Genomic DNA, 11,717 nt, shown 5'->3' on the forward strand with positions numbered 1-11,717 from the left:
GTACCAAAGTGTCTCAAACAGGATGTTTGAGAGAAGAAGAGAGAGGAGTTCTAGAATTAATAGCAAAATGAAGAAATGGACCTGGGGGGCCACGTTTTTGGTAGGGAAACTCCGCCTTTTCAGCCGTCCAATTCTGTACACATTTGAATCGTATGGAAAAGGATTATTATTATTAAGACCTTGATAGCTGCTTAACTAGAAGAAAGAAGACATCAATGAAAAGCTTCCACAGAATTTGTTGCTTCTGTTTTCTGTTGCCTCATTTTATAGTACTATCTGATGCTACAGATACTTTAGCTCTAAATGAGACGCTTGCAGCTGGAAAAACAATCATCTCATCCGGTGGAACTTTTGAACTGGGATTTTACAGCCCAGATAGTAGTTCCAACAATCGATACGTGGGCATATGGTATAAGCAAGTTTCCCCAGTTGTTGTGGTATGGATTGCTAATAGAGATGTTCCAGTCAATGGCACAAATGGCCTCCTGAAGGTGACTGATCAATCTAAACTCACAATTTTCAATGGAGAGGGCACAGCCATATGGTCAACAAATTCCACCAGGTTGGTGCAGAAGCCTGTGGCACAACTTCTTGATTCAGGAAACCTTGTTGTTAAAGATGCAGCTGATGCCAATCCAGCGAATTACCTGTGGCAGAGTTTTGATCATCCTACCGACACTCTTTTGCCAGGAATGAAGTTGGGGCTTGACTTGGTGAAAGGCATCAATAGGTACCTTCAATCTTCAAAGAGTAAAGCTGATCCTTCAAGAGGCTATTTCACATATCAAATGGATCCTAATGGCTTCCCACAATTATTCTTGATGAATGACTCAATTCCACAATTTCGTTCTGGAACATGGGACGGTACGCAGTTTATTGGCTCGCCAGGCCTAAATTCAAACCCTCTATATACGTATGAGTTTGTCAATACTCCACAGGAAATATATTACAGGTTTGATCTTCATAGCAGCTCTGTCTACTCAATACTTACTTTGAATAGCAACGGGGTGCTTCAAAGGTTGAATTATAATCCTCGGAATCAGGATTGGACTGATTACCTCGATGCACCAGCTGATTCTTGTGATGATTATGGGCTTTGTAACGCCTATGGTATCTGTAGCATTGCTAGTTCTCCATTCTGTAGCTGTCTGGATAAATTTGTGCCGGTATCCCCCTTTGACTGGCAAACAACCGACTGGTCTAGTGGCTGTAAGAGAAGGGTTCCTTTAGATTGTCAAAAGGGAGATGGATTTCTAAAGTATTCAGGCATCAAGTTGCCAGATACAAGACATTCCAGGTATAATCAAAGTATGTCTCTCAAGGAATGTGAGAAACTTTGCATGAAAAACTGTTCCTGTACAGCTTATTCGAATTCAGACACAACAGGCAAGGGTAGTGTCTGCTTGCTTTGGTTTGATAATCTGATAGATATCAAAAAGCTCAGCGATAGCGATCAATATATCTACATTAGGATGGCCTCCTCTGAGTTAGGTACGATAGACTTCATGTTTTTGCTTGCAGTTAAGTTGAAGAATGAATCTCCTAACTTTTTTTGTTATTATTTTCATTTCATTAATAGTCATTGCTCATACAACAGAATTGCTAAATGAGATGCAAATGCTGAAATTTCAAGAACTTTAGGCCTAAACAACACATACTCCATTTCTTGCTTCTGTTCTAGGCTCTGTCATCTTTTATATAAGATGTTTGAAGTAAATGTAAGTATCTTAAAATGAGCAACTTCCTGAGCTCCTCAATGTGCATTACGTCAATATCTAATTAGTTGTTTCAATCTATGAGAAAGATGATTTTCTTGACATTAGCTCTACTGAATGAAGCATCTTTTTCTGTTTAGTATCTGAATGTGTTTGATCAAAAAGATCTTCAAAGTTACATGAATTTTTTTACTGGCCAAATAGGCTCTGGATCCAATAAAGGAAAAATAATCGTAATCAGCTTGGTCTTGCCGGCAGCAGTTCTACTGTTGGTGCTTAGCCTTATCTTGTACTTTAAAAAGAAAAAGAAGAAGCAGCAGTGGACACAAACTGAACAGCTATCTGGCGAAGGTAAGCATTTCATATAGTGATGTAGTGAATTTTATGCATGCTTTCGCTTAATAGAATACACTACTAATGCATGTGAATTTCCAGACATTTCTATAACATTTTCTTCTCTATCTGTAATGCAATATACAGCTTGCTTAAATACTTTACATTTTCTAATCTTGCCATGATGAATCCAATAGTGCAAATAGGAGGCACATCAGAGCGATATCCTTCTAGAGAATATGACAAGGAAGATGTCGACCTGCCATTGTTTGATTGGCAAACCATTGTGCAGGCTACCAATTACTTCTCAAGTGATAATAAGCTTGGAGCAGGTGGATTTGGTCCTGTATACAAGGTAAACGTCTATTCTTGGCTTCTGCTTCCTGAGGTAGGCCATTAATGTTTTGAAGTTTAGAACAACAGGATCTAGTTCTGAGTTTGATATTCTAGTCAATGAACTATTGTTGGGGAAAATAAAAAAAAAAACAAACAGAGAGAGACATCTTTCTTATTGCACTGTTTAGGACAAGAAATAAATCTTAATCTAGGATAAGCCAAACAATCTGTTTGAGCAAGCATACTCATTTTTCAATAAATAGCAGTATTCCAACAATTTTGATGCATTTGATTAAATAAAAAATAAAGGAAAAGAAAGAAAGATTAAAAAAAAAAGCTGAAATTATTGAAACACATGCAAGAGAAACTGAATATCACAGATTGCAATTGATGTATGACATACGGTAATTTTCAGGGTATACTTGTTGGGGGACAGGAAATCGCAGTGAAGCGGCTTTCTGAATACTCCATGCAAGGACTTGATGAGTTCAAGAATGAGGTTAAACTCATTGCAAACCTCAAGCACAGAAATCTTGTGAAGCTTCTAGGGTGCTGCATACAAGCAAAAGAGAGGATATTGATTTATGAATACATGCCTAACAGAAGCTTGGACTCCTTTATTTTTGGTTGGCTCTCTCAAAACCATATACTATTAAATAGATGTTTATATCTACATCTTGCATTCTTTTTAGTTCTTCTGTATTTTCTTGGTACGAACATCTTAAATTGACTGGAGTTTTCATTTTGCTGTGCTTTCACCAAGGTTTCTCCTTGGTAAGAATGCTATGCTTGTCTGCAGCCAAATGATACTCATCAGGGGCAAATTTTTGGTTGTTGCAAAGCTGAAAAAACTTCATACCTAATAATGTGGCTATTGACCTGCTAATGTTGAGAAACTTTTCTTTCTAACTAATCCGCTTACATGCACTAGAGGATACTAAGGTGCAACGTTTGTGCAGATCATGATCGGAGCAGATTGCTTGATTGGCCAAAACGCTTCCAGATTATTAATGGGATTGCTCGCGGGCTTCTTTATCTTCATCGAGACTCCAGATTGAGAATCATCCATAGAGACCTTAAGGCTGGGAATGTTTTGTTAGATATTGACATGAAACCAAAAATATCAGACTTCGGCATGGCCAGAATTTTTGCAAATGAGAACGAGGCAAACACAAAAAGAGTTGTCGGAACATAGTACGGATCCCTTGACCCTTGATTTCATGATTTTGCTATGGGGTACTGAGATAATTCTAACTCTTATTATCCTATCTTAGTGGCTACATGCCTCCAGAGTATGTAGTGGATGGATACTATTCAACAAAATCAGATGTATATAGCTTTGGCGTTTTGGTACTGGAGATTGTAACTGGGAGGAAGAATAGAGGATTTACCCATGCATCTCACAATCATAATCTTCTTGGGCATGTATGTTTCCTCATTCCATTTCCTATCATACATTCATTTCACATTCTGCTTCATCAGTAGCTCTAATTTCTGCAATTCCCTCATGAACTTTCAGGCATGGTTACTCTACAAAGACGGCAGATTTCAGGAGTTGGTCGATGACCATGTGAGTAAATCTTGTTATCTGTCCGAAGTTATTAGATCAATTCATGTAGGACTACTCTGTGTACAACAATTTCCAGACGACAGGCCAAGCATGTCATCCGTGGTTTTGATGTTGGCTAGTGATAGAGCATTACCTTTCCCTAAAGAGCCTGGCTATTTCACTCAAAGAAATTTGTTTTTTGAACCTGAGAAGAGTTTATCAAGCACGAAAGCAGATAGTTCTAGCAATCAACTCACCGTCACGATGTTAGATGCTCGATAGTTTTGAGTAAATCTCTTGATCCTCTTCTTTGTACATGTTAACTTGATGATCTCATAATACATAGTTGTTCTCAAGTTAATCTTTTTGCTTAATGAGATAGTATTTCGTTACGTTTTCTTTTATTGTAGTACCTAAGATGTGCTAGAAACTGGTATCCAATTCAACAACATGAGCAGAAACAGCAGAATTTTGATTAGCCAAACCTTGGGCATACAAGAGTATAGCCAAGGTAAAAGCAAATGCCAGATTAATCATTTTCAATGACTGGAGGGATTATATGGACGTAGAGGCTTGAAGCAACTAAAAAAGGGCATGTCTCATGCACTGCATCTCATTACAGAGTTAGCACAAGATGATATCAGCCAAGAGTTAATCACAGCATTGATAAAAGAGACCCTTGAAAACCGAAAGCTGACGAAGGAGCCAAAAAGTGCAATTAGAACAGGCCCTAACACGTTTGCCATGACATGCTCTATTCAGTGAATACTGCATCAAAACAATGCCCATGAGTTAATCACAGCATTGATAATCAGCCAAGAGATAATCACGGCATTGATAAAAGAAATCCTTGAAAACAGAAATCTGAAGAAGGAGCCAAAACATGCAACTAGAACAGGCCCTAACACGTTTGCCATGACATGCTCTATTCATTGAATACTGCATCAAAACAATGCCCATGATTTGGCAGAATCCTAGTTTCCCAAGAATTGCATGATCATAGAGTTCGGAACAAAACACTCAAACAAAATAAATATACATCCAGCAAAAAAAAATGAGACCTTGTTAGAATTACATCCAGGAAAGAGCCTAAGAACAGCAAACAACCACCGTTAGAATGGCCCATCTATAAATTCTTCGGATATTATATATGACTAGCTATTGAGGCACATCTGATGTATGTGCAACTCGTCAAGAATTATAATTCAAGAAAATTTTATTATCTCTTTTGGATACCATATTTATAATTGTAATCCAATAAACTTTTTCCACATCATTCAAAAATTTGAACTCCTAAAATCATCTAAGAGTTGATATCTCGTTTCACGTATCGAACGGTGAATTGATACTCATAGGTACGGTACCTAAAAGGTACCGTAAAACTCCCCTATAACTAATTAACTATTTATACGAAAAAGCAGAATGTGGAAGGCAACATAAAATTTTGTTGGAAACACCCAAGCAAATGGAGTTGAGCAATTTTAAGGCCTGCTTCCAAAACAAATGGACTCTTAGAGCAACTTAACCTAGTTACATGCTTCCTTTATCGAGTGTTGTAAACTATACGTTTCATTCAGATAGGAAATTTCAACTACCATTCTGATCTCGAAAGTTATCCAAACCAGTGTGATTTGTGGTAGGACTCGTTACGACTATACACAAGAATTGCTTAACAAAAACAACTGACTTGTGGATGTTGCATGTGATGAACACAAATTAAGGATGGATAAAGCATTTCATCAAATACATGAAAGACCCTTTGCAATCAAACTTAGTTCTTTCAGCAGATTATCTATTCTAACAATGACAAAACTGAATTAAAAAGGACTTACTTTATCTTCAGAAACTTAAAAGAGTTTGCAGCCTTCCGAAAAACACAAAGTAGATGTAAAATACGGAACAAAAAAAGAAAAAGGAAAAATGAAAAGTTAGAAAGAAAACAAAACATTTTTTGAAGTTTGCGAGTTTAAATACCTTTCCTGACACTTGCATAAGGTCATTGATAAGGTGTTCGAGTTCTTGCACAAAATTGTCGAAAATTCTGGTTGGAGAAGTAATTCAAAGGCAAATTGATGTTGGTAGAGAAATCTCACAATGAAAAAAAATTACAGTTTAGATGGGTCGTTTGGGATTGAGGTGGCTTATAAAAAATTACTTAATCGATAGATAGAGCTTTGAAACAAAGTACTCAAATCCTTAATCATATTGCTTGAGTGCATACTTGCATAACTATTTTTCCTATTTGATAATGTACAAATCCTGGATTCTTAAAATATATTTACCTCTCAATTTAGTTCAAAATTTATAATAAAATTGTTAAAGTTAATTTTTTTTATTTTTTTGAATATAAAAGTTACTCTAAAAGCGCCAATTTTGAACATATGTCGGAAGTGCTCCATTGACCAAAAGTTTTATTCCTAAATTCAAACAACTTTGCCAATCAAACATGCTAAAAGTGCTTTTCTCTTGCAAAATCACTTTTTTAGTAAGTGTCCCACACCCAAAATGGAGCGTTAATAGGGATATTAATTACAAGACCATAAGATCTTTGGTCCAACAACATTTGTATGATGAATGATGACTCCATTTGAGCTCCAAAAGAAATAATAAAATAAAATAAGTGTATGTAAACAGTTGAGTTTACAAACATAAAGAATTGAAAAAGCGGATTCAAGTTTACCAAAAACAGGATTATTCGTTATTATAGAGATGTGGATTTAGTCTATCCGTAAATAAAGGGGTGGACTAAATCCACATTTCTACGGCCCAAATTCACACCCCTAATACATTAATGATTCGTATCATGAGTATTGATAATTTGTATTATTAGTATTAAAAATTATATTGAGTATGGATTTAGGTGGCAGAGTTGAGGATTTAATGTCACCCATTTGTTTTAATCTAAAACTTTGGGCCTGTTTGGAATCTGAGTTTTTTGAGAGTTTGTCTAAAACTTTACTGTAGTGCACTATAGAAGTTTTTGAAAAAAATTTGTAGAAGTTTTTGTAAGGTAAAAAATTTTGTAGAAATTTTTGTAAGGTGAAAAACTTTTTTTTTCCTTTTTTTTTCTCTTTCTTCTTTTCTTTCTCTTTCTTTTTCTCTTTCTCTTTCTCTTTCTTTTTCTTTTTCTTTCTTTCCTTTTTCTTTTCTTTCCTCTCTTCTTCTTCTTCTTCCTTCCCCCTCCCTCTTCCCCGTTACCTCCGCCACCCCCAGCAACAACTCCACCAATGCCACCTCCCGCCACCCCTCTCCTCCCTTTCCCCTTCTACTCCCCTCTGCCCCACCACCCCCTCCCCCCACCACCCCCCTCTGCCCCGCCACCCCCTCTGCCCCATCACCCCCTCCCTCACCCCTGCAAAAGCTCCCCCTCCCTCTCCCTCTGCCCGCAACCCCCTTTCCCCACCCCTGCAAAAGCTTCCCCGCCACCCCTCCCTCTCCCTCTCCCTCTGCCGCCACCTGAGTTTTGCAGCAATAGAAATGATTTTTTTTCCAATGTTCCATCTCCCTCTCCTCTCCTTATCTTGCCGGCAGAATAAGCAGCAACAGCCGAGTGTAATTTTTTTTTTTTTGCAATTTTCCTTCTTCCCAAGCTGCGGGAGGGGGAAGGTGGCGGGGAAAGGCAGAGGGAAAGAGGGGAGGGAGAAAGAAAAAAAAGAAAAAAGAGATTTTGGAAACCAACATATCGGTCAAAGGGGGAGGGGAGGGAGAGAAAAAATAAAGAGGAAGGTCGGCAAAAGTTGGCCGGAATAGTTACCGGCGCCGGAAGCGGTGGTGGAGGTGGTACCCGGTTGGGTGGGGGAGGAAAAAGAAGAAAAGTTGAAGGGAAAGTTTTTTGTGTATTATTTTGAAGTGTGTAAGTAAAAAACTTGGGGTTCCTGTAGCAAAAGTTGTTAAAAAACTAGTAGCTAAAAAACTTGGCCAAAAACTTCACTTCCAAACAAGCCCTTTGTCTCGTTACACTAGACTTACGAACAACACGAGCATTCAACAACAAAGGAAAGCACAAATTTTACTTTTTATTACCGGTACTCATTCGTTCAACTCTGTGAAAGACAATAACAAGCCGTAGGTGTACGTCCAATTTATTTTAACGTTCGATTGCATAACGTTAGATTACTTAGATTGATAGGTGTACGTCCAAATATATATACTTTCTAAACTTTAGTAAACTATCTACGGAGCCTTTAAACTATCGTAATTATCTTAAATTGGACTCTCATTTATTTTAAATTATAAAGTAGCCCGTCAATAATAAAAATAGTCAAATTTTAATTAATGCTTCAATATATTTTCATTGTTGTATTAGTCCAATTTGCCCTCATACCCATCCATTTTATCGGCGGAGATGGACTGAAGGATCGAAATTTGACACTTTTTTATTATTGAAGAGCTAATTTAAGACTTAAAATAAATAAGGGACCAATATAAGACAATTTAGCTTAAAAAGTCCTTAGATAATTTGCCCAGTCTCGTGTGCATGAAATAGAAAATATAACCTCATTTGTACACACTTACACTTTTCCATTTCTTTCTTCTACTTCTTCAGCATGCCGAGAAGTACTTATTATTCACACGGTTCAGTAAGAACATATGAGACATCTCAAGGCTCAAGGCTCAAGTCTCTAGAGTTATTCCTTAAAAGTTTTTCAAAAGAAAATTCTATGTACAGGCGACCATCTCAATGTTTCAAACTGCAAATGATTTGTCGTTTAACCAAAACGAAGAAAAAGCACACATCTAACAAAAAAAAAAAAAAAAGATGACTTAGAATCATGGTACAAGCAAGAAATAGTAGCAATTGTCATTCAGGCTTTGTGGTTGTCAAATTGAGCTTGAGTTTAGATATAGGTAACATTTTGCTTTAATTTTTTTAATGATTCTTTGATATTATAGTTGATATTAGATAGAGAAACATTATAAATTTCTTTTCAAACTTTTGAAGAGAAATTTTCTAGTTGTATGAACTTTTAATTGACATCTGAAATTTTAGCAAAAAAATCCTAATTTTTTTCTTGATTTTGGGATTTTATGTGGAAATGCATTAGAATTTCCTGCATAAGAGTTAAGATCAATGAAGGAAGGAAGAGTTCATAAGAAAATCATAACCAACGTGGCTCCCTCAACTAGTTGTTTTGCACTAGGCGCAAGGATGGATTTTGTGGGCAAGTCGGATGGGAGAGCATTACTATTTGCAGAGATTGTACAGCAATTACAGCTACTAGGGAGGATGACTGTAGAACAAGATGGAACTCCACATTTGAGACGCTTAGTTGCTCTTTGAGATTCAGAGATGTTTTTTCGAGATTTTGTGACAGAGAATCACATTATGAAAGTTGTCCCTCTATGGAAGATTGGAAGAAGGTAGAGAAAATGTGTTTTGTTTTGGAGAGCTTTTGGGCAGCCAGACAAATCATATCAGGGAGTGACTATCCTACTTCTAATTTATTCCTTCAAGAGGTCCCAAAGATAAAGATTGTTTTGGACACTTGAGCAAATTCTGAAAATGAATTTTACAGGCTATGGTTTGAAAAATGAAATTGAAGTTTGATAAATATCGGGGAGAATGCAACATGCTGCTATCAATCATGGCTAATCTTGACCTGAGGCAAAAAATGGCAGCTATAGAGTTCAGCTTTCTAGGACATATCCTGCTCATGAAACCCAAAGGAATATTGCAAGTGTTAAAAGGACGGTGTTAGATCTACATAAAGAATATGTGGCTGCCAATAAAGACGGAAAGTACATGAAGCACAAGCTGGTAGTTTTGGTAACCAAGATGGACTAGAGGCGTCCTCATCTAGATGGGCTGACTTCAATGATTATTTGAAGGAAGTTGAAACAATTGAGCCTCAAAAGTTAGAATCAGTGGACTACTTGGACAAGTCTCACCACAAGGCTGGACCAAAACCAAAAGAATTTGATTGCCTGACCTAGTGAAAACGAAATAGGATGACATATCGTATTTTGTCCTAAATTTTTTTTTTTTTTTTTGTCATCACTGTGGGTATCCAGGTCTACACCCGACTAATCTCACAGCGCTCCAGCAGAGCGGGCCCGACCGATGTTGAAGAAGATAACAACTGGGTTGCTGCCCGGGATCGAACTCAGGTGGAACTCACCTAAGGAGTCTACTTCCACCAGCAGACCAACCCAGCGCGGGCTCCTATTTTGTCCTAAATGGCTGCTGACATTTTGGCGATTCCTGTAAGTATAATAGCTTCTTTAGAGGCCACATTTAGTCCCGGGACAAGAGTCATAGATGCTTATCACGGCTTCGCTATCTCCAAAAACTATTCAAGCCTTGATATGCGGGGTTGATTGATGTAGAAATATGTGTGGAATAAAAAAGAAAGCAAAAGCAAGTTTCACCTTTTATTTAAACAAGTTATTCAATGTTGAACTATATGTTGTTCATTAATGATGTATTTACATGTTCTTTTTTCTTTTTTCTTTTTTTTGGCAGAATATGAAAACTCCCAAAGAAATTGCGATTCCTATTCCCTATTGATGCAACCTTCATGTGCTCTAGGTCTAGTTTTTATTTCTTGTTGATATTTTAATACCATTTGATTTGTAATGCGCTTGTGCTCATTCCTATTTTCTTGCATTTATTTACTCATTCACAACTTTTAAAGTTGTCTTAAGGACGGAGAGGTCTAAAAGAATGGCTAATACAGTCCTCAGATATTTAACTTTAGAACTGTTAGGAAAAAGTCTGCTTTTTGTGCTCTGATTTGGTTATGAATTGTGACTGCTGCTGGGACAAAAAGATTAATAACTTCTAGGACTACTCTTTTCTAATTGGTTGCTTTTCGTGTACGATGGGTATTGGTACTAGAATGTAGATGGGCTGACAGCCCAGTTAAAAGATGTTTTACTTGTCAAATTGAAATATTGAATATGTTGATGACTGAGTAGCTTGCTGGGTGTTCTAGTAACAATCCTGTTTTCTTTGTTTTTTATTTTTTCTTTTGCAATATTCTATTTAAGTTTTTGCTAGCGCGGTGAGTTATTAGTGTTAAAAGAAAGGTCTACTTGGATTGCTTGTAGTTAGTCACCCATGTTGTTGGAAATTTCATTTTTGGGAGGTAAATAAGAAAAAGATGTTGCTAGAAAATTCTAATAAAATTCAATACATTAAGTTCGAGTTTGAGTTCAATTAGACTCAAGTTTGCTCAATTAGTCTCACGTTTGTCCAAACGAGTCGAATTTGAGCATATCAGAAACCTTAGCGAGTCGAACTCGATCTATAGAATTTCAAATTCGATCAAGTCGAACTTGATTTCGAATAGTACTATATTAAGTCCAGCTCAAACATGACACTATTTAAGATCAACTCGTTTCGTTTATACCCCTATATAGAACGCTTACCCTTACATAGAACGCTTATCAAGTCAAGTGTTGAAATATCTTAAGCATTGAATTTGGCATATACACAAATATTTTGTTCTTACAGTATCAATCCAACTTTCTACCTGCACGTTCTTTACTCTACTACATCGATCCCACACTTAAAAACTTTTCACAAAGTAAAAAGCCAGTAATTTTTCTCTTGGATAAAATGGAAAGTTTTTCTTCCTTCATTCCAAAATTTATCTTTCTTGGCCAGTCCCATTTCAACAAGGTATATCTATGATGTGTGGGCTTAGAAAATTCAATTACCCAACAAAAACCCCAATGACCAGTGGGCTAGGCTAGGAAGTTCTATTTGATTTGGCTTTCCATTTTTTTTTTTTTTTGTGGTTCACACTTTTTATTCTCAAAATTATTTCGCATTATTTCAT

The 11,717-nt window shown here is 36.8% G+C and overlaps 1 protein-coding gene across 1 annotated transcript; it reads left to right on the top strand.

Annotated features, from left to right (window-relative positions):
- On the top strand, positions 1–4,307 carry LOC113719000 (G-type lectin S-receptor-like serine/threonine-protein kinase At4g27290). The gene is made up of 7 exons (XM_027243960.2): positions 1–1,491; positions 1,920–2,066; positions 2,246–2,403; positions 2,800–3,010; positions 3,344–3,578; positions 3,659–3,809; positions 3,904–4,307. Exons 1-7 carry the CDS (start codon positions 216–218, stop codon positions 4,213–4,215), a joined length of 2,490 nt encoding a protein of 829 aa, XP_027099761.1. The 5' UTR covers positions 1–215; the 3' UTR covers positions 4,216–4,307.
- The last annotated feature ends 7,410 nt before the right edge of the window (positions 4,308–11,717 follow it).

Source organism: Coffea arabica, chromosome 11e (genome assembly GCF_036785885.1).
Source record: "Coffea arabica cultivar ET-39 chromosome 11e, Coffea Arabica ET-39 HiFi, whole genome shotgun sequence".
Classification (NCBI taxonomy): Eukaryota; Viridiplantae; Streptophyta; class Magnoliopsida; order Gentianales; family Rubiaceae; genus Coffea; species Coffea arabica.

What these genes read in the sequence shown, in the direction of transcription:
- LOC113719000 (XM_027243960.2), top strand. Translation starts at nt 216, where the DNA reads ATGAAAAGCTTCCACAGAATTTGTTGCTTCTGTTTTCTGTTGCCTCAT. An exon ending in TGAACAGCTATCTGGCGAAG is followed by an intron (nt 2,067 to 2,245) that starts GTAAGCATTTCA and finishes TGAATCCAATAG; the next exon opens with TGCAAATAGGAGGCACATCA. An exon ending in AAAAGAGTTGTCGGAACATA is followed by an intron (nt 3,579 to 3,658) that starts GTACGGATCCCT and finishes ATCCTATCTTAG; the next exon opens with TGGCTACATGCCTCCAGAGT.